The sequence below is a fragment of the Anas platyrhynchos genome, chromosome Z (assembly GCF_047663525.1).
Source record: "Anas platyrhynchos isolate ZD024472 breed Pekin duck chromosome Z, IASCAAS_PekinDuck_T2T, whole genome shotgun sequence".
Taxonomy (NCBI): Eukaryota; Metazoa; Chordata; class Aves; order Anseriformes; family Anatidae; genus Anas; species Anas platyrhynchos.
Window position 1 is genome coordinate 9,720,865 of NC_092621.1, and position 26,451 is coordinate 9,747,315.

At 56.4% G+C, this 26,451-nt stretch overlaps 1 protein-coding gene across 15 annotated transcripts in view; it reads left to right on the forward strand.

Annotated features, from left to right (window-relative positions):
• The window catches only part of CNTFR (ciliary neurotrophic factor receptor), a 173,561-nt gene extending 147,592 nt beyond the window's left edge, over positions 1-25,969 (forward strand). For all 15 annotated transcript variants that reach the window (XM_072031399.1, XM_038170792.2, XM_072031405.1 and 12 more), the window contains 6 exons: positions 5,373-5,490; positions 6,277-6,443; positions 13,408-13,571; positions 22,753-22,933; positions 23,982-24,126; positions 24,741-25,969. In XM_072031399.1, the coding sequence (XP_071887500.1) occupies positions 5,373-5,490; positions 6,277-6,443; positions 13,408-13,571; positions 22,753-22,933; positions 23,982-24,126; position 24,741 (776 nt within the window). In that variant the 3' untranslated portion in view covers positions 24,742-25,969. The remainder of the gene's footprint in view (positions 1-5,372; positions 5,491-6,276; positions 6,444-13,407; positions 13,572-22,752; positions 22,934-23,981; positions 24,127-24,740) is intronic.
• Positions 25,970-26,451: the final 482 nt, after the last annotated feature.

A 26,451-nucleotide genomic window follows, 5' to 3' on the forward strand; every position in this document is an offset into this window, starting at 1 on the left:
GCTGCATTTGGTTTGGTTAAATGTTTTATTTACTCCCAATTATCCCAGATAACAGATTTGCTTGCCTTTGTTCAATATTTAATACTGCTTCGGAGCAAAGCTGCTCCGTGCTTTCAGCTGGAGGACGGGCTGATGGGGAGCAGCTCTCTACTGTGGTGGCCCCAGGGGACATCAGGGTCCCAGGGGATGGATGGAGGTGCCCAGCACCCCCATGGTGTGGTGGTCCCAAAAGCACCCAGCCTGGCACCCCAAAAGTGGTCCTGTGCAGGAGTTGGGGTGCTCTCACCCATCACACCTCCCTGCTGAGGGGCAGCATTTAGGGCTCGGGGCTAGCACCACGATTTGCACTTAAGCAGGGCTCTGAACTCTGTTACGGGTGAGTAATGCCGCGTGCCTCCTCCCCAAATTTACAGCGCTGCCTCTCGGTGTGAATTTTCTGCAAGGGAAATGAGAAAATCCATAGCTTGGTTTATGAGCCTTAATCAGTGTAAAACAGCGCCTTTAAGAAATTTATCTTTTGCTGAGTCTACCCTTTTATTCGGCACCTTCTAGGGAATAAATTCTCTCTCTTTGAGGCTGGGGAGCTGGCTTCTAGGTGGCAATGGGGCTGGGGGACTTCAGTTACAGACCTGGGTCCCTGCACTGGGGACAGGCAGGGCCACAGTGTCCCTGGCCCATTTCAGGACCTCCTGGGGAAGAGCAGCCAGGAGCTTTTTCATTTTCATTGGTGTTGTCTTGGGAGGGTTTAGGGCTGGGCCAGGCACTGTTTGAGTGTGGGCATCTCTGGTGCTAACCTGTGATGGCTAACCTGTGATCCCTCCAGAGAGGGATCTCTCTCTGGTGTGTAACTTCAAGTGGGAGGATGTCCAAGAGCAGCACAAATGAGGGGTATCAGAGCAAAGAGAAGCACGGTCAGAGCATTACCTCCCTCCCTGGATCCAGCTATGGGACACAGCCATACCCCAGCATTTGTGGTGACAGAAGGGACTGTCCCAGCCACAGCCGTGCTGCAGGGAACGCACAGGCAGAAGGTGTGCAGCTGATGGAGGCTCAGCCGGGCAGTGGAAACATGATTTATTCATCGCTGTTTTCTTTGTTGTTTCATACCAGCCTGTTGTACACATACGATTTTGGAAAAGTGGCGTTAGATAAATAATGCATTGTGTTTGCAGCTGGTGTGTGTGGAACAAAAGGAGCTGGGCAGGTGTGCGTGCAGGCGTGCTGCTCCCACGTGCACGGTGATGTCTCTGCTCCCCACATGCTCCGGGCTGGCATCTCCACCCCATTAGGGTTCCCGCCATGCCCCCAGCCGCTGCAGCTTTTCTTTTGGCCACCTGGGTGTATTTTCACTTATCTGATTATGGCTCGCAAATGAGCAAAGCTGCAAGGCAGGGCTGGTCATGGCAGTGGTGCAAAATTCCTCTCTGTGTGAGGACGAGGAGGGGGCTTCCCATCGCTTTTGGCACAAGCAGGGCACGAGGCACAGGAGCGAGCCTGGTGCTGGGGCTGTCCCCTGCACGGGGCAGAGCGCACGCACGCACGCGGGCTGTGTGAGGGCTGGAGCTCTGGCACGAGCACACGATGCTGTCATGGGCCCTGGAGGTTTTGCTGGCACGAGCTGGGGATGATGAGTTATGCAGGTCATCCCGCGAGCGCAATGTAACATCGGTATCCCCCAGCAGCCCGGGGCCTGAATGTGCCCCAAGTGAAAGAGAAGAAATACCTCCTACAGAAGTGTTTTAGAGGCCTCTTAAAAGTTTTATGGGTACTATTTTTTTGTATCCCTCCACCTGTGGAACAAGGCATCTTTAGTACATTCAGCCCTCAGCGGGAGAGGAAAATTATAACTGATCCATTTCAGAAACCTCTAAAAATGACCTAAAATAACTTTTCTATATATAAAAATGCCACAATTTTAATGTCCATTATCTCATGACCTAGCAGGGCTAGCAAAAGCTATTGTAGATCATTTTTAGTGGTTTCTAAAATGGATCAGTTACACTTTTTCCCTGCACAGTGGGACTCGGGGTACAAAGACAACTGGGCTTTAGAGGTGACGGGAGAGACAAAACCCTGTGTCTGTGCCAGGGCATCCGGGGCTGCTTTCATCCTAGGGGCTGTCCTTGCGCTGTCACCAGCCAGGCAGAGGTGCTGGCACTGGTCAGGCAGCAGCAATTCCCAACGGGCTGCAGACACAGCAGTCAAAGAGATGCAGAGCCCGGGGCAGTGCGTGATGGGGAAGGCGACCCCGTCCCTGCCATGGGACTTCTGTGGGGTTTGCAGGGCTGGTGACCCTGATGGAGCAGATTTCACTGCCCGGCAGAGCTCTGCATTTTGCAGGGGCATTGCACGGCTTGCAAGAGGGGTAAGCCCTTTCACCCCTTCAGGATTTTTTGCAGCAAGAGCCCAAGCTGCTGTGCAGAGGGGACGAGGGGACCAGGAAGCAACCGGGGACTGGGTATCAACCACCCGGGGCCTGCAGAGAGGACGTCAGCAGAGCACGTGGGAGAAGTGGCTTCCTGCCATGCGAGAGGTTAATAGACAGATTAGAGAGGGCAGGCAGTGTTTGCAGCGAGAGGGAAGGAGCTCTGCCTTGACAGAGTTCGGCAGCTCCGCGAGGCGACAGGGAAGTAAATATTTGCCAGGATTAGGGATGCTGCGTGCGGCCGCTCCCGTGTCCCCCGGAGAAGTGCCCGTGTGCCGGGTGGCTGTGGGACACCGAGGCTGTAAGCACCCAGGCTCAAGGGGGCTATGTGATAATGGGGCTGAATCTTTGGGTAATGGGGACTGAGAGCTGGACATCAGCCTGGTGGGATGGGAGAGGTCGGAGCTGGGCTCTGCACACCCAGAGGCGCTGCCCAAAGCCCTCCGTGGGCCTCAGGGCAGAAAAAGCCTCTAATGCTCCCTTGATGGCTTTGTTTTCCTTCGCTGCCTTTCTTGCTCTCTCTATCGGCCGACAGCCTGGCCCACCTCCAAAGACAGCATTACGGAGCGCAGGATCGATTGGAGCCTGCTATTTTATTTGCAGTCTGTAAGAGCCCTTGATGGGCAGGATGAGCTGTGCCGGCGAGGACCTTTCCTTGCTGAGGAGGGGGGTTGCAGGCCACCATCTGCATTGCCCCCCCAAGACGCCTGTTGCTTCAGGACTGATGGCTGTTTGGAAATAAAGAGCTTGCAGGAATGTCCCCAGGCAGTGGGGGCACACCGAGAAAGGGAGGGTGACAGCTGAAGTGAGGCAGGTTTGTGTGGCAGTGTCCCCTCGGCTGCTGTGGGCTGAGGATGCTGCTTAGGCACGATGGAGGCAGAGACACTTTGGTGATTTCACCTTCCTTCCCAGCCTCCCCTTCCACCTCTTGCTGGCTAGAGGCACCACAGCCGACCAGTGGAAGCTGCCACAAGCACAGAGGCTGGGGTCTGCATCTGGGCCTCCCATCCCAGCGCAGTGCCCAGGATCCTAAAGGTTTTCCCCATGAAGATGCGGCACCTCTGCAGGCTGCTGCGGAGTGGGGATGGAAGCGGGCAGTGGTTCGGGTGGCCCCTTTCAAACCAGGGACTCGAGGCCAACCCAGCCTCCTCAGCACAGATTGCCGAGATGGATCCGGCACAATAGAGGGGACAACAGAGATAAATTATTCACAGTGGGGCCAATTGCAGGTCGGCAGCAGTGCAGCACGCAGGTGGGGCATGGGACCGTGATAGGATTTGGGGGGTCCTGTCTCCAAAGCCTGGGCTGTCTCTCACTGGCTCCTGCTGTCATGCAGGAGGCTGTGCCCAGTCTGAGCACAGCAGCAAGCAGACAGAGGCCCATGGCATCCCCCCAGCATCCCCCCCAGTGCTGTATTTCCAGCCCCCAGCCCCATGTGCGGGTGCCAGGCGGGTGCTGTTAGCCCACACTGCCACCGCGCGGCCACTGGGACACCAAAACCTGTCCCGAAGTCCCCTGCACCCCTTCACCCCTCCAAAACAACCTCCCCAGAGCCCTCTTGTTGCCTCCTGCAAAGGGTGATGCTGTCCCGTGTTTGCTCCGGCCTCACCCTGGGGACATCCACTGGGGCAGGGAAGGGGTTAAAGGTCTGGCAGGGGAGGAAGAGGAGGAGGAGGAGGATGGAGCCGGAGCGGGGAGCAGGCCCTTGTCTCTGGCCTTGCGATTAGCTGTTCTGCTTGAATAATTTACCTGTGAGGCTCATTAGCCAAGCTCTGGCCTTCGTCTGCCATCTGAAGGCTGAAACAGCCATTAGGAGGAACACGCACCCCGTATCAGAGCAGCCTCATCGCCCTGCTGCCCCCTCCTTTATCTTGCTGTCGTGCTGCCTGCTTGCTCCATCCAGCCCTGCCCTGAGGTGATGGGACACATGAAGCCCCGTGCCTCAGTTTCCCCCTGGGGAACAGGAGACACGTTTCCCCAGGACATCCATCCCTGGGTACTTCATGGCACGGTGCTGTGCCCGCCTCTGCTCTCAGCAACACAGGGGTCCAGGTACTGAGAGGAGTCGACTTTGGCATCACTTCAGATGATTTTACCAGCCTGCAAGGGCCAGATGTATCAGCTAAAAGGTTTCCTCCTGCAGGCACCAGCCCTCAGCATTTCACAGAGACTTCCCGTGGCTCTGGCTGTGCTCCTGCAAAGATCACAGCGTGCTTGTATGTTCGGGCACGCTGAGTGCAGTGTGAGCACATGGTTGGGTTTAAAACCTTCTGCCTCTAATCTCTAGGACCATCTGACGAGGCCAGAGGTAGCTGCTCCCTGCTGCGTGCTCTTGTCCCATTTCTGGCTGCCTCCGTGTCCCCTGGGATGCAGGACCCAGTGATGGGCTTGGGATGCTGTGCTGCTGCCGAGCATTAACACAGCCAGTCCTCCTGAAGAGATGGATCTTCCCTGCTGGCTTCAGGCTGTTCCACTGAATCTTGCCAGACGTGGTCCTTCTCCATCCCTTTATGGACCTCAGGGGTTTCTGAGAATCATCCCTCAACGCGAAGTTTATCACTCCCCAGGGACGTGGCAGAGAAAGCCGTGAGCGCTGCAGCTTAATGGGGTCAAGAGAGCAGCACCTCCTCCCCATCAGAAATGTCTCTGTAGCTGCCTTGAAGATAATTTCTCCCCGTACCTGCCAACCTCCTGTGCCACCCCTTATCTCATCAGAGCAGGTGACCTGCTGGGGGAGGAGGTGAGCAGCTCTGCACAGTCCGAGGCACGGTCTCGTGGTGGATCTCAGCAGCACACACGGGACATGCTTCAGGCTGAATTTACACCGCCAGGGCTCTCCTTGAAAACCATGTCCCCCTCCAGCTGGGAGAGGAGGGACATCCCCTTATTTAGGAGCTGGTGATAAGCCCACCTTGATGAATAATTCCCCTTTCTCTTTCCTCTGCAGCTCCCCCGAAAGAGCCAGTGCTGATGTGCCGGTCCAACAACTACCCGAAGGGTTTCTACTGCAGCTGGCACCTGCCCAGCCCCACCTACATCCCCAACTCCTTCAACATCTCCGTCATGTAAGTGCCCAGCAGGGAAGGGTGCAGCAATGGAAGCACTTGTCCCTTGCAGCCTGGAGCAGGTCCCAAAAGGTGCCATGGGTCTCACCTGTGCTGAGCATATGGGGTCGGTATCCAAAAAATGGGCCTGGGGGAGGGTGCTGCAGGGACATCCAAATTCTCAAGGAAAGTCTCAAGAAATTCCCATTTGCTCAGAGGAGGTTGCCAAAGCCTCCATCTCCCATATCCCCTTTCTGTGCCCAAAGTCCATCTTCTCTCCACCACTTGTCCATGCTGGAGGTTGTACCTGCTGTTTTTTTTGGCAAGTTTGGCACAGCCACGCTCCCTTCTGCAGTGTGCCAGCTGTGGCCAGACTGCAATGCCCCTAAGCTGGTTTTGGCCGTGGCATGGCATCACCCCCACCCTGGCACAACCCTTATAGTGCCATGCCTTAGCTTTTGAGGTTTATTTTTCAGCAGAAAGGAGAGCCTGGTCCTCCCACAGGAGAGGCAGAACCATCCCCTGTGGGGTCTCATCCTTGCAGTGCGATGGGGGAAGAGCAGCAGCAGGCATTGCTTGGGGCCAGCATGATGGCCTTCATCATGGTCTCTCTGCAGGCTTCCAGGATAACACATCCTCCAGGAGCAAGGCAGACCTTTGCCTGTGGGGGAAATGGCATATGGGGACTGTGGACTGAGCGGGGTCACCACTCTACTGCTGCCTCCTCCTCCTTTCCAGCTGTGTGTGTTCATCCCCATCCCAAGCGTTGTTCTGTAGCTAACAGCTCTTCTCATCCCTGCTTTCCAGACACGGCACGAGAGAGATGGTCTGCGAGAAGGACATCTTTCCCAAAAACAGGTGTCACATCAGATACCTCCAGCTCTTCTCGACGGTGAAGTACAAGGTGACTCTGACAGTCACGAATGCTCTGGGCAAAAACTCCACCTCTCTCACCTTTGACGAGTTCGCCATAGGTAACTTCCGCGGCAGAACCTGGCCTCTCCGAGCCAGTGTTGGGGTTGGCTTGCTCCGTGCACAGCATCTCCTGCCGGAGCAATGGGCCAGGGAAGGGCCAGGCTTTCCAGGTGGAGCCTCTGCCTGCCTGTGCGTGAGATGGAGCCACGCTGGCATCCTCCTGGTGCTCTCCCTGTGGTGGTTTCACCCTACTGGGCATCCAAACTCTGCCACAACAGCTCTCTCACTCCCCTTCCTCAAAGGAAGAGGGGGAGAAAATAAGATGAAAAGGGCTCAGGGGTTGAAATAAGGACAGGGAGGTTGCTCAACAGTTATCATCACGGGCAAAACAGACTCAGAGTAGGGAGATTAATGTAATTTATTGCCTATTGCTGTGAGAAACAAAATTGTGTTTTTGCAATAGAAGGTGTTAACAAGCTAGAGCAGTGAGAAACTGAAAGCAAACTAAAAACACCTCCCCTCCCCGTATTCACCCTCTTCTATGTCCTCTCCATGAGCAACACAAGGGAACAGGCAATGGGGGCTGTGGTCTGCCCTCTCCCTCACGGTCCCTCTCTGCCCCTGCTCTTCAAGAACTGCTCCAGATATGTGTCCATACCACGGGGTCCATCCCCCAGGAGCAAACTGCTCCAGCACGGGTCCCCCACGGGTGGGCGGCAGCTCCCCCCAGACCCCCTGCTCCTGCGTGGGCTCCTCTCCACGGGCTGCAGCTCCGGCCCGGGGCCTGCTCCTGCAGGGGCTCTCCATGGGCCGCAGCCTCCTCCAGGCCACATCCACCTGCTCCACCAGGGGCTCCTCCACCCATGGGGGGGCTGCAGCGTGGAGATCTGCTCCATGTGGGACCCATGGGCTGCAGGGGGACAGCCTGCTCCACCAGGGGCCTCTCCACAGGCCGCAGGGGAACTGCTGCTGCCTGCCTGGAGCACCTCCTGCCTCCTGCTGCACTCACCTGGGGGCTGCAGGGCTGGGGGAGCAGGGCAGGATGCACATGGTGATCCCACTGGTGGCCTGGTGTTTAGCCTAGTCCTGTCCCTTGTGGTCCAGGTGTCTTATGGCTGCTGAGCTCCTCCTTGATATGGGGGCGGAGGGCTGAGAAAGTTGTGTGGTCCCTGGCACTGCCTTTCTTGCTCCTCTGAGCATTCCTAAAATAGGAGTTTGCTCTTTGTGCTGGAAGCAGAGTCACAGGAATTAGAACTGGAAGAAAAATTACAGCATCCCACCCCCTTCTCCCCATCCCTAGGCAGAACAAACCCTCCCATGTGCATGCATAGCTCGTGTAGGCCAGGCATGGTGGCAGGGCTGACCCTGCATGGCTGCTCTGGTCCTCAGAGCACCCCACGGCACCCTGGATGTAAGCACCCAGCAGAGCCCTGCAGGACAGCTGTAAAAACCCAATGGTGATAACAGCCATGCCTGTGTCCTGCCTTATCTCCCAGCCCTTTGCAGGGCTGCAGCAGTGCTGGCCGAGCCTCTGCCTGGCACTGACTGAGGCAGGGAGAGCTCAGCCCTGCTGCTGATGCTCCTCCAGCAGTGATGGATGGTCGTGGAGTAAGCAATTCAGTGAGGAGAGTGACAAAGCAGGGAGCTGGGCACGGGGATTTTGCCACCAGCCAAAGGCAGATTGCAGCCGGTGCAGTGACAAGGTTGTCCATTCTCGAAGAACAGGAAAAATGGGAGAGAGGAGTTCAGGAACAAGTTGAAAAACAATTTTCTGGTTACATGTGGCAACTACTGGACCAGAGAAATAAAGAAATGAATCCCTGAAGTGCAGCCAGCAGTCAGTCAACGCCTTGGATGTGCTGCATGTGCCAGTCCTGAGCAGCTGTAAGAGCCAGAGTGCAGGAAGAGGAGCTCCACCACTGTCCCAGATTTTCCCTTTCTACCCCAAATCCTGGAAAACATGAAACAAAAAACAGAGTGTCAGGAGTGGGGAAATTATTTTGGAGCAGGGACCGTCTTTTTGTGTCCCCACAGCTGTGGTCCATGTCCAAAGTTCCTATTCTTTGATGCACGAATATTAGTAACAAGTCAAGGAGCTTAGCAGGGAAACGTGGAGTTCCAGCTATTTGCGTGTCTTTAAATGGAAACTGTTGTCTTCGTGGAAGATACACTCCTTAAACGAAGGTAACCTCCAGCCTGCAGGCCCAGGGCAGCAATTAAGCTGCATTTTCCGAGTTCCTTGCATTCCCTCCTGCAGGAGTTCAGGGCATCCTCCTGTAACATCTGCATCCCACCCATGCCCTGCCTGGCTTTGCAAACATCTGGTGCCACTCCTGAGCAAAACAGCCAGCACCACCTCGGGAGGAGGAATCTGCCCGTCCCCGCTCCAGCACACAAGGGCAGCCCCCCTGGGGAAGCACGCCTGGCTGCGAGCCCACCCATCCCAGCACCAGCACAAGCCGGATTCGGACCAGGAGCTTGAATCCAACTGGGTCAGAGGAGCAGAGAGCGAGACCAGCTGCTAGCACGGGTGCGATATCGCTGCCTCTGCCCAGAGAGCCCAGAGGGATGGATGAAGGGGAACCAGATGTGTCCCAGCAGATGAAGCAGAATGAGACCCTCAGCACCCCGTGGCAGATGCTCAAAGGCGTTTGGGGAGGGGGTGATGGGACAGCACAGAGCTTCACTGTCTTCTGGCCTTAAAATCTCCACGTTCTGCACAGCTAAGAAGTTCTCCTCCTTGGGATATTTTACGGCTGCTGTGCATAAGAAGCGCAGAGGCAGTGGTGAGCAAGCATTTAAGCAGGCAGCTGACAGGCTTAGCAGAGTTGTTTCAGGATGAACTCAGCCACCACGAGCTTCACCCGTCACCGAGCTTCTTCTTGTGCCTTCCTGGTGTTGTTTTCAATTAAAACAAGCGCGCTGCCTTAGTACATTTTGCCAAGCAATTCTGCTTGGGTGACTTTGAGTAGGAGGAGAGCCTCAGCCTGCCTGCTCTCCTTGCACAAGCATGTCTGCACCTTTTTTTGGGGTCTCCTCTCCATAGCTGCAAATGCATAGTGCAGGCGTGAGCCTGTGTCCCAGCACAGCCGGTGGCACCCGGCAGATGCCACCAGCATCACCCAAGCTGAGCTCTCATCTTTAAGGTTATGCTGAGCTTTGCTCTGCTAGATGGAGCAGCAGAAAAACCCATGTCTCGGGAAAAAATCATTGCACTGGCTCACTGGTGCCAAAGGACAGAGGCATCCGAGGCCAGGCACAAATCCTGCTCTCGTGCCCAGCCTGGAGCCAGGGTGAGTGCGGAGCCGCGGCTGCTCCCCGCTGGGACCACCCACCGACCGGTCACAAAAAGACCCTTGGGAAGAAGTGACCTCCTTTGCTTTTGCTTCCTTCCTCCCCCACCAGAGTCCCCAGCAGAAAATCCCTTCCCCAGCTGCTCGGAAGATGACTCTAATTGAGTGGAAAATGACTGGTGCTTTCTTTTGATATCCCGAGCCGATGCCTTGCTGGCGGTCGCGTGGTGCTGGTTATTAGCAGCCAGCTGCGAGGGGCTGCTCTGCGTTTCCATTTCCAGTGATGGCTGGAAGAGGGTTTCCAGCCCTCTGGCCCCCATCTTTCATCTCGAGGACATCCGGGCTGCCTCCTTCCCTGGCTCGCTGCTGGCATTTTTTTTCATAATTATGTTTTCTGCAAAGGTATCAATATTAATAAAGGTGAGCGTGGGGAGGGCAAGGCTGCGCAAAGCCCTGCAGGCATCAGGGCTCTGGCCCTAAGACAGGAGGAGGTGGGAGAGGGGCTGGAGGAGCAGGAGAGGAGCAGGATTGGAGGCAGAAGAAGGTGCCAGGCAGCGTGGCTGGGGCAGTGTGGGAACATTAATGGTCCCCCAGGATGTATCCCCCCCTTCCACACAGCTGGCATGAGCATCCTGCAGCCAAGCAGGGACAATCACCACAAGGCCAGCATCCTGCCTTGGTGGCAACGCCTGCCTTCCTCCTAATGGGAGCCTGGGGCAAATTAGCAGCAGGAGATACACATCATTAAACATATAGCATCCTGGTAGCATTGATCATTCTGGGCTGGCGAGATGGTGAGAGCAGGCAGGGCTGCAGCCGCCCTGGGAGCATGGGCAGAGCTGAGCAAGGGAGAGCAGAAAGGTTTGCTGGGTGCTAAACCCAGCAAGGGGGAATTGTACCCCAAAGGAGCTGGGAGGCTTTGTGAATGAGACAAAGGGTTAACAACAGGGTTTCCTGCCTTACCCCATGCCAGCCTGATGGGATGGAGCGGTTTAGAAAAAGGGGACAGTGCTTGGGACAGGAGGAAGGTGGCCATGCAGGCATGGGTGCCTTGCCACATCTGCCACCCCTGTCCCCCGTGTCACCTTGGGAAAGTTGCTCCCCGCTGTGGCTCTGGGGTGATTAAGGCACAGAGCATCGCAGAGGGGCTGCGTGAGGATGAATGTGCCCGCCTCTGAGAGGAATTCAGTCCCTGAACACAGGTATACAGTTGCCTAGGCAGAAGGTCAGTTCAATTCATACTACTTAGGGAGGCAGAATTAAATTACCGAGACTGACATTTGGCTAAGACATGGAGTTTAATATCGTTCTTCTCGGAGAAAATGCCAGGGGATATTTAACGGCCGCAGGGGATCCATTTCAGTGCGGGGTGGGAGGACGGGTGCCCGGTGGTCGAGGGGGCTCAGGCAGCACCTCCTTCCTTGTGGTCCTGTGTGAGCCTGCAGAGCTTTGGGAAAAGCCTGGCCTGACAGCAAAACACAGAGATAACCGCTGGGCCCGTTCTCATCCTGAAAGTGAAGCGGGACAAGCTGTGAGCTGCGTCCTGGCCAAATCCCGTGTCTCCTTCTCAGGAATGTTTGGAGATGCTCCGTCAGCTCTGTGGGATAATGTTACATCTGGTTTTGTGGCCGCTTAACCAATGCTCAGCCTAATGCCCATCGTCCATTATTATTATTACTATTATTGCTTATATTGCATTACTGCCTGCGGGCCCGCACTGAAGACAGGGCTCTATTATGCTCACTGATGTACAGCCAGACAGCCCCTGCCTCGCAATTTGCTCTCTAAATGGACTGGGCAGACAAAGGCCGGGGGAAAGCGGAGTGCTCGTCCCTGTGTGGGGAGCAGGGACCTGGGATGCTGCGGAGGATGAAGGACTCCTTCAAGGTCAAGCGCTGGACGAGGTGAAAGAGGTGATGTGGGGCCCCACATCCTGGCATCCCCGCTGTGCTGGAGGGACGTGGCAGGAGCAGCTCCAGCGTTGTGCTCCTGGAGGGGCTGGCACTGCTGTGCCTCACACAAGCCTGGGCAGAAGTCCCACGGATGAGGGGGGGAGACACGTGGGGAGGCAGCTGCAGCCCTCGTGCTGGGGACTGCTGGTTTTCCCATCAACGCGGCGCCGTTTGAAGGCTCGCTGCAGCCAGGAGCTCTGCTGTGCACGCTCAGAGCCAGGACAGCCTTCCCCATGGCCAGGGACAGACACCGACCCATGTGAAGGGATCACATCCCTGCAAAATGTAGGGCTGGCTCCCCCCTCAGCATCAGGGCACCGTCTTTTGCTCTTCTCCAACCTGCCACGGCACTGGCATGGCTGTGTTTGAGCATCCCTCTGCCAGGGCTCTGTGTTTTCACACCAAAAAGCAAAACTGAGCCCCCTGCCTTACACCAGGGCCCAGCTCAAGAGTTTTAACATCCCATCGTGGCCATCCCCACCCCAGTGCTTTCATGCCTTACCGGGGAGCCGCAGTTTGCAGTCATCTGCATTCGTTCAGCCAAACAGACTTTTGTTTTGCAAACCCAGCCCGCCGAGCCAGCGCTGGATTTATATTTTTCCGTATGTGTTTGGACTCCAAGGCCCTGTCGATGGAAGCTGATGTCCAGCCCAAGCCCAGGGATTCAAAGCGAGCGGGGGAATTACACAGCCATCTGGAGTAGCTCAGCACTGCAGTCCCAGCAAATCATCCCTCCGCAGCAGCTCCTGCCTGCCTCGTGGGGTTCCCCCTTGCTGCACCTTCTTTGGGGTGACGGCACTGGGATGGGCTCCTCCTGGCCCTGGCATCCCTGCTCTGTGCTTGGGAGTGGAGATCGGTGCTGATGTTTTCACCAGCTTTTGCTCAAGGTGCTCAGAACGGGGCTACATTGCTTAATCCAGGGATTTTCAGGCCAGGGGTGACAGTTTCTTCATGCATACTTCATGTGGGTTTGGGGGATGTTGAGAACATCCCTGGAGCACGGGGACTCATGTGCACCACTGTTTTCAGAGCACACAGACAGCCTCCTTCACCCCAGCTGCCCCAGGACATCCCCAAGCACAGCTCCTCAGGAGGGATGTGCTTTGCAACCAGGCTGCCAGATCCCTTTACAACCTGTATTTTGGGCTTTTTAGGGCTTTGCTATTACAAAGTGGGAGCTTGAGCTGCTGGGAGCTGAGCAGACTTTTGGTGAGGAGCAGGGCTCACCCTGCAGCAGGCAATGCCGTGCATCACAGCATTTGCTCCCAGCACTTTAAAGTAGCAGCAACAACCAAGAACATTGCATAGCTAGCAGTCATTTAATATTCTCTTGAAATCCATGCTAGGAAATGAGAAAATACCCCCCTGTTCCTGAAGCAGAGCAGGGGTGAGAGAGACCTGGGGTGGAAGGTGAGCATCAGTCCTTTGCCTGCTGTGAATACAATGTGCCAACACCTGGGATCCCTGGCCCTAAATCAGGGGCCAAACTCTGCCTTGTTACTGTGGGATGAGCAGGTCTGATGGTGGGTCAGACTCCCAGCAGGCAGGAGGATCAAGGAAAGCATGGGGTTTGGGCTTGGTGGGCTCCTTGCTGTGACCCCAGTACCAGTGGCGAGGAGGGCTGCAGTTTGCTCTGGCCACCACTGGCACCTCCGTGGTGGTGGTGACTCTGCACCAGGACAGCCATGGCCCTGACCTGGCCTGTGAACACAAAAAATGTTTTTCTGTGTCTCATCAGCCATCACCTGGGCTTTAACAGCCAATTTTTTCTCTTCCAGTAAAGCCAGACCCTCCAGAGAGCGTGGTGGCCAAGCCCGTGCCCAATAACCCCCGGCGGCTGGAGGTGGCATGGCAAAACCCCTCGTCCTGGCCCGACCCTGAGTCCTTCCCACTCAAGTTCTTCCTGCGGTATCGGCCCCTCATCCTGGACCAGTGGCAGCACGTAAGTGATGCTGAGCAGGAGGCAGCGTGGTGGCAACGTGGGGATGTGCTGGGACTGTGGTCAGGGACTGAAACACGTCTATTTACTGCCCAGGCAGCACAGCCCCTTTTCTTCTCCCTTTCCCTCCTCCCTCCTCTCTCCCTCCTTCTTTCAAGTCACATTCTGCCTACAAATGTGCTCTGCAGGCTCTCCCCTCTCCTCATTTTAATCCGTGGCCTGTATCTATTTTCCATACATATGTTCTATATAAAACCTGCCAACGAGATGTAAAAGGCATTCAAAGTATAAATGTCACTGCATTTAAATGTGCCTCTGCCACATTTAGATTTTGAACTGAAGATAAAATACCGCTCGCCGTAACTCAGAGCACAGTTGGTAACGGAGCGGTTGCCGTGATGTTATCGTCCCTCTTACTTTTATTTCTTGTTTCTTTAAAAAAAAAAAATGTCAGTGAAATCCTTGGCAGCCCGGAGGACAGATTTCATTTGTTAGCTGCAGGAAGATAACGAACAGGCTTTTTTTTTTTTTTTCCTTTTTGCTTTTTTTTTTTTTTCCATGCGCTGCTTGCATGCTCCACTTGTGAAGGAAAGCAATCTGCCTCTGGATGAGAGGTGCTGCCGCGCTGGCATGTCTCATCCAACATCCCTTCTCTGCTGAGCTGGGCCAGAGGAAAGCCAATTAGGCAAGCGTAGCAGTTTTTTGCTTGATGAGCCATTTTGCCCCACCAAAAAAAAAGACAAATAGGAGCCAACACCTGGTCCCCGGGGAGCTCACCTGCGCTGCGGAGCCAAGCGGGATTTTCTGCCAGGCAGCTCTTCTTAGGGAGAAAAATATCTCGAAAAGGGGATGAGAGGCTTTGTGCCATGCTTGTGTCTCTGTAAGACGTCGTCATCCCAGCGGCTTTTTCTCTTTCTGTTGTTTTCCTTTGATAAGGCAGCGACACGGGTCTTGTTTCAGATTGAAGCGTTTTGCTGACAGCTTTGAAAACCAGACAGGGGCTGGGAGAGGTTTCTCCCACTTGTCTCTCCTTGCCTTTCTCTTCTCATGGAGAGGGAGAGAGCAGCCACCAAGCGCTCCGCCGGGGTAAGGCAGCGATGGGAGAGTTTGGATGTTCGCTTGCTGGGGACAGTATTTACATTTGGGGGGGTAAACATTCAAATTGTGGAAAAATGGGGAGAATGCATACGAAATATGAAATGCAATGTCAATTTTTTCATCTTGTGAAACTGCTGGGGAAATAAGCTGATGTTTTCCCCTGCCACGGCCTGGTCCTCATGAGGAGTGCCAGCGAGCCACCTCCTGCCTCAACACCTTCGGTTTGGCTGGTGCCTCCACCAGAAGGTGCTGGGAGCTGTGCCTCTGAGGGGACAGCACGGCATCGCCCTCAGTGCTCTCAGGCACACAGCATTCATGGGAGGTACTGGGCACACTGGTGGCAAGGCACCCTGGCTGCAAAAGGCAACTTCAGGGCAGTCAAAACTTGGTTTCTCCTTATTAAAGATGCCCTGAGCTGTGGAGGGAGAGCAGTCCTCTGGGAGGGTGCGTGGAGAGCTGGAAGGGCTCCTCTCTCAGCATCCCATGAGGGCATGGTGGTTCTGGTGCCACTTGTGATCCGTGGCCCCTTGTGAATCACGTTTTCCCAGTCACTGGCTGGTGGAGAAGTGTGTTTGGGGAATAATTTCCTCGGTGAGCGAGTGCAAACATCCAACAAGCGAGGTACCAGCCTTGCTTTCTGACTCCCTACCCTGCCGGCTGCGTAATGAAAAATCTGATTTGTGGATGATTTGAGGAAAACTGCCACTATTCATCAGATGAATTATTTGCGAAGCCTAATTCAATCAGCTCCTGAGCACCGGGGATGGCAGCGCTGCAGCAGCCGGAGCCCTGGGCCCCCTTGATGCAAGGAGACACAGCCCTGCTTAGCCCACATGGGCACTCTGCAAACGCAGGGATTTGCCCCCAAAAGTGACCCCTGTGGTGCTGGCATGCTGTGAGCACGGCCAAGCCATGCCGAGCTCTGCTTTTCTAAATCTATTGCTCACTGGCACCTTGAGGGTACCTCCGTACCCCAAAATCCAGCCCAGGAGGGGGAAGAGCATGGCTTTTTGGGACCAAGCCCGGCTCGGCCACCCCACGTGTCCTGAGGTGGTGGTCCCTCCTCTGTGAGACGGGTGCCTTGAGATAGGATGCAGCAGGATTCACATTTGCACAGCACAGTTATTATTCTCCTGGCGGGCTGGGTGCCACGTGGGGATGTCCTGCATCCCTGTGGGAGCACAGCTACGAGGGAGCACCAGGGACTGGCCAGAGAGCCACAGCCATCCGTGCTCGCACGTGGCGTTTCTTGGCAGAAGCAGCAACTCTCCTTCCTCCCCTCCATCTCCCATTATCTGCACAGGGGCTGATTTATGCACAGCACCTCGGCAGACAGGACTGAATGAGCACTAATAGGATCAGATGGATGTCGAGCTGTCGAATACCGTAGGGCCTGATTCAATCAGCGTCTGCTTTCTCCCAGGCTCTTCCTTTCAGGATTTTAATAATGCCAGGCCTTGGCACCAGAAGATGAAGCCGTCCGTGGCGGGAGCAGTGGATCTTATCGAGAGCACTGCTGGGCCAGCTAGCCATCAGCACGCACCCACAGCCCCCCCGGGGACAGCCTGGTGATGCTTGGGTGTCCAACCCAGGATGTGCAGAGCAAGGGACACTGCAGGGACCCTTGTCCCCTCCCTGGTATGGCAGAGAGCTTGCAAAGGTGCATTTGAGCCTCAGCATCCCTTTCCCTGGCTCAGCAGCGCATTTCCGCTCAGACCACTTAGCAGCTCTCGTGTTGGAGTTTGCTCTGGGAGTTATTAGCGTGCGCTCTGGGATTTATTAGCACAGAGAGATGATGAGCGTCCACGTGTGCAGGATGCTCCTCGCACCAGAACCATCATACCACCTCGCAGAAACTCCACTGAACCTGGCCACCAGCTTTTCCTGTCTGTTCAGGGCACAAATGTGGCGCAAGACCTGGTGTCAGATCAGGTGGACGCTGACTCCCCTCTGCGCCACTGGCACCAAGCTCGCCCAGAAATCTGAGCAACTTCCCTTTCTGGAATTGGGGCTGGCAGTTTCCTTCCTGCCAGAAGAGAGATGGGATATTTGTAGCCTAAACAGGTTTCTTTATTCTCTCTTTTTGGCAGAATCTCACGTTCTGTCTCCTAAATATAAAACATTAAATGTTTAGGGTATCCTTTATTTTTCTCCTGCTTTTAAGTTTGTAATTCAAGCCAGATTAGCATGGTTTCCTCTTCTGTTTTATAGCCCCATCCTGGCCCCAAGCGAGCTCTCCTAATGCTCTCAGATGTTCCTCTAATGGATTACCTAGGCTGGAACTGGATACCCTTTCCTAATGGATTGCTAATAGCCTGTTTCTGGTTTTACAGGCTCCTTCGGTTAACTCACAACAGCAGCCATCTCCGCGCGCACAGCCGAGCTCCCTGCAGGAGGGCAGGCAGCTCCCCGGCCGTGCGCGCGTCCCCGCAGGTGGCTGCATGGCCAGGGATGTCCCAGGGGACTTTAGGGAGCCTGGGATGGCTCGTGCACCAGATCTGCTCCCGTTGGGAGCCGGGTCAGGACCTCCTCATTCCCATTTCTTACAGAGACAGCGTGCGCTGAGCACTGGTGGGCTCAGTGCACGGCCCGGGGACCTGGTGGTGCTCAGAGGTACTTCTTGAGCTGGCGGCCAGGCCAAGGGAGGATTTCCTCCGGTGAGTTGCCAGCAATTTGCAGATGCCGTCGAGAAGTCTAATTGAACCCATTGGTCGTGCTGACAACATGAAATGTTAACGAACCGTGAGGCGGGCTGCGCCTCAGATCTTGAGATTTGCAGTAAAAGGTCATGAGATATTTAAAGCTAATAATTTGGTTGGGTTCTCTCCTTCCTCTTCTGTTTTGGAAGCATTAGAGCCACGTCCGTGAGCAGTTGCAAAGGCTGGAAACATCCTTCTTTAGAAGAGCAAGCAGAGGCCCTCACGCCGTGCTGGGACATCAGGAGCTGGGGCCACGAGCAGGGGTCTGTGCAGGGACTGCTGCAGGGTGACAGCCAGGGCAGGTTTAGGGACATCTCCCCAGGCAAAGCAACATTTTTGGTCAAATGTGTGAATCTCACAGACTGACATAACCCACTCGTATGTCCTAACGCATCCCGTGACGGGCAAGGGGAGGGAAGGCAATCAGAGTGACCTGCAGCCACGTCCCCACCAGGGTGGCAGCAATGTCACTTGACACCGGGCACACTTCTTTGTGCCCATTTGCATCTGCCATGCTGCTTTACCTGCTCTTCCATTCCTCTCCAGGCAACCTTGGCAGGGAGGTCACCCTGACCCAGCACCGTTACAGCTTCACGCCTGGTAGCTTTTACTGCAGCACTTCTCTCCCTTCCCCTCCTGGCTGCAAAGTCACTGATTAAAAAAAAAAAAAAAAGGAGGAGGGGAATTAATATGAAGGAGTGAAACATTGAGGCTGGAATTGTTGCTTGCAGCTTGGTATGGGATAAGCAGGGCTAGAGGGGGCTCCAGGGGAGGATGAGGGTAGGAGGCACGTCTGCTGTATTCCCCCAGGCCACTGCATCAGCCCCAGCAGCAGGAGGAGGGTTTTGCGTGGTAAATGCATCTCCCACTGCCTGGAGAGCGGTGCCGAGTGCCCCAAGCATCCCAGACCCCATCCTCCTGTGGCGGCGAGCTCAGACAGTTGTCACTTGGCAGGAGGGGAAGGCGCATCCGGAGAAAGAGTCCCATTATTAACGAGATTACAGCTGCGCTTTCAAAGATGCTCTTTATTTTAAGCCAGAAGGGAGCCATTCAGCCTCATCTGGTGTGAGACAAGCCAGGCTGCGGAGGAGCCCTGCAATATCTCGTCCTCCCAGGCTGATGGCTGGGGCTGGGCGGCGCGCAGCAGTGTTACAGCAGCCTTTACAGTGGGGTGACAGCAGGGACAATGGCTCAGACCCCGCTGGGCTCCTCAGCTACCCGGCTGGCGGAGGGGAAGCAGAGGGGAAGGAGGGTCCTTCGCTTTTCCCCACCTTTCAGTTATTCCAGAGACCGGGGAGAAAGTTTTGTCTGGAGTGAGCCAAACCGATTCCTGCAGAGCTGCGGAAAAAGGAGGCATTTGGGGGCTCTTTTATGAGTAATTAATGTCAGACCTATTTGATCTCCAGACGTGGCTGTGGAAGGGGAAAAGCAAAACCTCTCCTTGCCACTGGCTGCATCATTTCACAGGCACCAGTGTCTGTTTGCTGTGACCCAGCTCGGGGAGGTTAACCCTGGTTTGGGGAAGGGCAAAGCCCACCAGGAGCAGGTCCCCTTGGGGCTCTGCAGAATGAAGGCACCTAAACCAGCAGCTGCCCATATAATGTGAGCAAATCCCACAAAGCTCATCGCAGCTTGATGGCAGCACCATCCTCCTCCTGGTCCTGGCTCCCCCATTATCCTGGATAACCTGGGGAGACCCCCGAGGAGGCATGATGCTTGGCAGACCCAGGCTGTGCTCTGGATGGTCACTCGTGGTTTTTCCTTCTGCATTCCCGTGCTTGTGGGTCATGGTGGAGGCTGGGCGAGCAGGGGAATCCTTTGATGTGGAGCAGTGGATTTTTTCTTCCATGGAGGAATGGGAAATAGTTAGGCTGGCTATCCTTTCTGGGGACAGTTTGCACATCCCCTTAGCTTTGGGGCAGGTGGTGCTGCCGGGAGGTCACCCAGGGGATCATCCAGCAGGAGCTCAAAGTCTGTTTTGGGGTTTGCTCAGTCCCAGCCTCACAGGTCAGTGCTGGATTACACTGTGGGACCAAGGGGTGCCAGCGTCCTTGTCACCTGGGGGGTGACACAGGAGAGCAGGAGGTGTTAAGGAATGGAAAGCAGAGCTGCAAACACATTTTCATGTGGGATGCTCAGAGATGCATCTGATCCCCCCCCATCACCCTCTCCACTGCTTCCCAACACACCCCAGAATGGGCTCAGGGGGTCTGTGGCCATGGCAAGGGATGGGATGCTAGCCCATGCTGTCCTAGGCAAGCTGTCGGCTTAATTACTGTGTTCAAGGGCTTTTTTTTTTTTTTTAATTTCTTTCTCTCCCTCTCCCTCTCCCTCTCTCTCTTTTTTCCAATGCTAATAGCTCTGCATTGCACTGGCTACTGATCCCTCATTAATCTGGGCAGCGCTTCACAGCCAGCCGGAGTGACTTTTGGCAGGTGCACAAAGGCAGGCTGCAAAATGCAGACCCCCCATCCAAAAAAAATTACCATGCACAGCCTTCCTCCAACTTTTGTCTCTGTGTGGCAGGGACGCGGATTAAGGAATTTCTCCCTCTCCCTTTGATGCTGTGTGTCCATCCATCCCTCCACGACCTCCCCAGCCCGTTCCCCCCCACCTCTCCCTGTCTGTGTCCAGTTGGACCCGCTCCCCGCGTGCTTTCCCATCTGCTGCTGCAGCATTTCTGTGCTCAACCACCCAGGGACTTCTCAGCCACCACAGCAAAGCTGTCCCCTCTTGGATGCATCCTCCAGCTGCCCAGCTCAGAAATGCTGCTTGCAGATCACGAGCTACAGCTCAGGACATCCTGTATACAGGAGAAATGGATACCATAATCTCTGCCTTCCTTTTTTATCTGTTGTCTAAAAAGCTTAGGGCAGCATCCTCCCAGATCCCACGAGCAAGATGCTCCAGCCTGGGTCCCAGGGAGCATCCTCCCGGGCAAGGCACAGCCTTGACCCCATCGTGCCACCAGTGCTCATCTGCAAACACTCAGCTGCAGACTGGCTGCACCCTGGAGGCGGCAGGAATTGCTCCAGAGTGGAAAGGAGCTGTGAGGCTTTTTGGGATGGAGAAAATGCTACAGAGCAGCAACCATCAGGACCTCAGCAGGGTTGCTCTGACCCTGGTCAGAGAGCAATCAGGAGAGCTCAGAGGGTGCCAAAAGCCCTAGAAAACTCACAAGGCAGCCGGATAACCCCATCACGTCCTCCCAAGCTCCCTGCTTCCCAGCCCGGTGGGATGTTCTGCTCAGGATGACCGGGGACCATGAGCCACTAAACGGGACTGCTACAAGCCTGACCCTGTTTCTGAGTTGAGAAGCAGCACGTGTGATCCCAGAGCTGGCTTTTTGCCTCTCCAGCATGCTGGAAATGGGAAAACCCAGCACGGAGCCACACCGGGGTCTGGGGACTTGCCTGGCCCTGCCCCATGTGAAGCACCCTTCCTACAGGCATCTCCCCGTGCAGGTGGCTGCAGTCACACCCTGCCCCTCAGGTCCTTGGGGGCTGCCTCCTGCCCACCCCTGGGGTCAGTGTCACCCTGGGGTGGCCCTCGGCAGCCCGCAGCCGTGGCCCCTTTCATCTCGCCGGCATCCCAAATGAGTGGTGACACCCGGCGCTGCCGTGGCACGGATCCAACTGCTCTTCCCGACATCGAGCAGCGGGGTGACGGGGGGACAGGGGACAGGGGACAGGCACCATGGCACGCTCTGACCTCTGATCCCAGCCTAGGAGTAGCAACAGCTGTGCTGGAGCGGTTTTAGGGCTGCGTGCCTTGGGATCATGATCGGAGCATTAAAGGCACCCGCGGTGGCTCAGCCCCCAGAGCATGGCTGAATGATGCCAAACACCAAAGCCTGCAGGAGGACCCTAAAAACTGCAAGCTCCCTGCCTGGCACCCCAAATAGCTGCCAGCACCCCCTCTTTGCACTGCACCAGCACCGAGCCTCAGGTTCAAGGAGCAGCAGGGCTCAGCATCCCCCATATACAGCCCCAAAAACGCATTGGTGGGACAGATGCACGCCTTTCGCCCTGCTCCCCCGTGGGTTTGGTAGCAGCTTCGCGCCTCGCGGGTGGCGGGAGGCCCTTTGCTCTGTGCCGGCAGATGTGCTGCAGATGTGGGGCTCCGAGCCGGCCGGGCCGTGCGAGCAGCTGGGAGCACAGAGCCGGGCGTGCGGAGGGATGGATGCGGTGCTCGAGGAGGGAACGGGGGCAGAAAGGCTTTTGCCTACAGAGAGACACAGAGAAAGGGGTCCCCCCCTCGCTGTTGGGGATCCCCGAAGTGGCTGTGAAAGCTGGCGGGTGAGGTTTGTAAATCAGAAGGGTTAAATCTGTGCTGGGGTGTTGGACGTGCTGTGCAGGTGAGGTGGGAACAGCTCCTGCTCCTGCACTCCAGTTGCAAGCCCTGGCTGGGTGCTGGAGCTCACCGGGCACAAAAATTGCTGTGGCACCTGCCCTGCTCCACGTCCCCGTCCCCAGAGCTGGCCAAAAACACTGGGACCTTGACACCATGCTTGGGCTAGAAGCCATCAGCAGGTTGTGAGGCCAAGCACCCTGCCCTCCCTCCCCCCCAGCAGATGGGCTGCATCAGAGCCCTCATCCTCATCCCCAGACATGTTTATTGCCAACACGTGTCGGCAGAGGAGGAGGTTTGCATCAGCCGGGTGCGGGGGGAGGAAGGGGCTGTGCAGAGGGGCGCCCACGGCCACTCAGGGGTTGGGTGCCCCCCATGCCCCACACAGAGGCAGGGCAAATGGGAAACGAAGCCAGCAGGGTATTAAGCTTCAATCTCAAAGAAGGGTTCATGCCTCTGCAATGTGACCCTACAGCGGTCCCTTTGGTGACCCCAAAACCGCCGAGCAGCCTGGCTCCATCCCCAGCAGGTCGTGTGGGTGCTGAGCTTTCCTCCGCTGTCCCTCCTGTGTGTGTCCCACTGCCATGGGCTGTGGTTCCCAGCGTCCCAACATGTCCGAGAGGAGCCTGCCTGCTCATTTACTAGTTTCTGGTGACCTCTAGAGGAAGCAGCTCCACTCTGTATCTGCAAATCCAGGAGCAGGATGGAGCCTCGCTGCACCCTTGGCTTAGCTGCAGCTGGAGCATCTACCCCCGCACCCTTGTGCTGGGCTCAGTGCTCGTGCCTCTGGCCAAAACCTCCCCAGAAAAGCCTTCAGGATGGCTCAGAGGATGTCAGGGGGTAAGGGTGCAAGGGCTGACTCCCTGCCTCTTGCCTTTTGTGCACAGCCAGCTTCAAGCCCAGCCCTTAACACCCTTGTTCTGCGTTTTTGCTGGAGGAGCCTGATATCCTCTCCTTACGATGGCACCAAAGTGCCGTGAGGTCTCTTTATAACCCCATAGGACTAAACCCATTGATCACCTTACCGCTGCCCGCAGGTCGAGCTGTCGGACGGGACGTCTCACACCATCACGGATGCCTATGCGGGCAAGGAGTACATCATCCAGGTGGCCGCCAAAGACAACGACATCGGCACGTGGAGCGACTGGAGCGTGGCCGTCCATGCCACCCCCTGGACAGAGGAGCCCAAGCACCTCACCACGGAGGCCCAGATCACAGGTAAGACCCCCAAATGGCACAAAATCCCAGGGGTCCTGGCCATGGAGACCCCCAGCCCTGTGGATCCCATGCCTTCAGCCCCTCTGCAGCCCCAGCAGCAGGTCAGGCAGTGTCCCACAAAGTGCTGACTCAGCTCGCCTGCCTCTGGCATCCTCCTCACCGGGATGCTCCAAGCGCCACGGCGAAGCTTGGGATTTATTATTATTCTCTGGAGCGCTGCCCCCCCACCCCCCTCCTTCTCCAGTCCTACCTCTCCCCTCCACACCTCCGACCCCGCACAATGGCTCGGAGCGATGCCAATTAGAAATAAAAGCCACGAAGTTAACAAGCCTCTGTTTCTAGGAAAGGGCTGGGACCGTGTCCAAATGCATGTTATCAGCCCTCGGCTTCCCAGAAGGATGGGAGCAGGCCCTGCGCCGGTTCCCCCCACTGGCACCAGCTGCGGGCTGGCTGGGAAGCACTGGGGGCAGGCAGGGAAGCGCTGGGAGCCGCTCTGTGCCGGGGACACATGCGTGTGTGTGTGTGTGTGAGCACACACAGGGTGTTTTCCCAGCCAGGAGTGCGTGCACAGCTGGCCAGATGTGCACACAGGGAGGGGGTGTGTGTGCAAAACGCAAATACCACCCCTGGTGGCACCAAGAGCACGGGGTGGGGGTCCCTGGTCCAAGCATAGGGCTGGGTCCCAGCAAGGTTTGGATGAGATTAACAGCAGATGGCTGCAGGGCACAAGGCAGCTTGGAAGGGAACACACAAGTTTGGGGACCCAGGGGTGTGCCACACTGCTGGCTGGCATCCCAACGGGGCTCGGGATAATGCTAGCAGGGTCCTGTGCAGGACTAGGGAAGGGCCAGCATGGGCACTGCACATTGGGGGCACTCTGGGACCCTCTGGGTCCTGTGTGAGAGCAGTGAAAGTCCCATGGACTGTGCCATCCCCTGACTTATCATCCCAGCCACCCAGCTCAGCAAGGGGCAATTTGGGGACATCCCCATGGGATGCATCCTGGGGTGCCCTGCCTCCCCTCACCATCTGCTCTCCCTCCCCACAGAGACAACGAGCACCAGCACCTCCTCTTTCGAGCCACCCCCCACCACTAAAATCTGCGACAAGGGGGCCGTGGTGGGCAGCGGGGCCGTGGCAGTGTGTTGGACAGCTGGACTGGTCTTGGCTGCTTATGGTGTCCTCTTTATTTAGTGAGTACAGCCCAAATCGGAGGGGTGAGAGATGGAGTGGGGTGCTGGGAGGGGTCACTGGGGGTTGAGGGGCTGTGACGTGGTTGGGAAGGGGGCACTAAGCAGGCTGTGGGTGAAGAGCATTGGGTATGAGGCATTTGGGGTGTGTTTGCAGTTATTGGTCAATGCACTGAATTTGGCTGCTTTTCCAAATCAGGCGTTCTCATGGGAATATCTCAAAATGTCTTTTCCCAAAGCCTGCAAAGGGGTTGGGCTTAGATCCCTCGTGCTCAGCAGCAATGGGGCATAAAGGATGTGCCACCACTGCCCTGGGGGTGTGTGTGTGCCACCCATGAAGTGCCACAGCCTGTCACTTGCCCACAGAGGAGCACCCATGGGTGCAGGGTTTTTTGCTCCCCTCTGGCATGACGTTGGAGGTGGCAGTGGGAGAGGCGGTGGTGCAAAGGCGAGGTCTGGCCCTGGGAGGAGGACATGGGGGTTTTGGATGCACAGGTGAATTTCCTCTTGGGAAAAGGTCAGAGTCCTCTCGGCGTGTCCCCAGAGCCACCAGTGTCGGTGGCCGGACACAGCCGAGCTTGGAGCAAGACCGGTGACCCCTCTCCTCCCCATCACAGATCCCCGTCCGTCACAGCCCAGCGGAGACAACCTCCCACCGCCACCGCCACCGCCACCACCGCCCTCCCCTCCGCCTCCCTCCCGGTTTGAGTCTCTTATCTCTTCGATTTTGCACACGTTGAGGACGTATCACGCTTCTCGCCATCGCTGCGGAGGAGGACAGAGCCGCCGCCACCGCCGCTGCCGCTGCCGCCGCCCCCGGGGACCTGCCCCGAAAACCTCGCCGAGCCCAGAGCGAGGACACGCACTCGTCCCCCCCTGCCACCCGCCCTGTCCCTGCTCCCAGCAAGGTGCAGCGAGCCCGGGCACCGTGCCGCAGCCCCGGGACCCCGCGGGCCAGCCCCGCCATCGCTCATACAGCTAACCCGCCACGCCAAAGACGTGCCACCGCCACGCCACCGCGCCGCCGGGACGCGGGTGACAACGTGACAGCGTGCTCGGAAGAGGGGACGGGACATTTCTGGGGGACGCTCCCAGCCCACGGCCATGGGGGGAGCCCCAAGGACCGGACTCGTCACCGCGAGCTCTTGACCGCACGGGAAAGCCAGAGGAGTGCAGGGTGGGGACTCGGTCCCCTCCCAGGGGATAGTGGAAGGATGAACTGGTGGCTTTCACAAGTGCGGTGAGGAGTAGGGAGCTGGCTCGTTCTTAATGGGAAAAAAAAAAATTGGGTTTGAAATGGGGATAAAAATGATAAAAGCCCAAGCTCCCTCTGGAAGAGCAACCCAGCGCCTGCCCCTCCAGACAGCCCCTAGCAGCACCCAGAGGAGCCTTCATCACCCCCCCGTCCCCACACCCCCACGCTCTTTTAACCACGTTGGATACAGGGAATCGCCTCCATTGATGTCTTTGTCTTAATTCTTCGAGAAAATAAGAATAGCTCTGCTGTCCCCACTAGAGCTGGTGCCCTGCAGACCTGTCCCCCGCTGTCCCCGGCTGTCCCCGGTCCTGCTCTGCTCTCCTCCCCGCCCCACCCCAGGCCCTGTTTTGTAAAGACAGCTCCTCTTGTCCCTGCCCGCACCCAAGCGCAGTATTTAATACCGTACGTCCTAGTATTCCAACTGTTGACATGCTGTATTTGAATTTTTTATAGATGTATATATATAAAAAAAAAAAAAGAAAAAGAAACAAAAAAGAGAAGAAGGAAAAAAAAAAAAAAGCCCACAGAGACACACGCACACACACATGCACCAGGAGAGACGGTCTTCATTAAATGATCATTTCATGACCACTGGCAGCCCTGGGCGTTATTTCCCCTCTGGCTGGGTGGGTTTGGCTCCCCACACCCAGGCACGGTCCTGGCTGTGATGGGGAGGATGTGGGGACAGTAGGGAGAGGGACAGAGACAGCACCACCTCCCCGGGAGGAACCCAAAACCTGGCTTCCAGGACATCCCAAGAAGGTGTAAGGATGCTCGGGGGGGTACCCACTCCTGGAAACCCCTGGTGATGAAAAGAGGGTGGCTGTCACCACCTCGTGTGGCACCCACGCTGTGCCAGGGAGGTGGCTGCGTGCCACCGGTCCCCATTTCTGGGTTAAGGGGGATCCCCCATGTCCCTGAGCTCTGGCCGTACCCTGTCACCTTTTGGGGAGGCAGGAGGATGGAGGGCTGGAGGCATCTCCAGGGTCAGGAGACGACACAGTCCCAATTAATGCACTTTCCTTGTCTGATTAATAATTTGACATCAGAAAAACGGCAGTGGCCCAGAT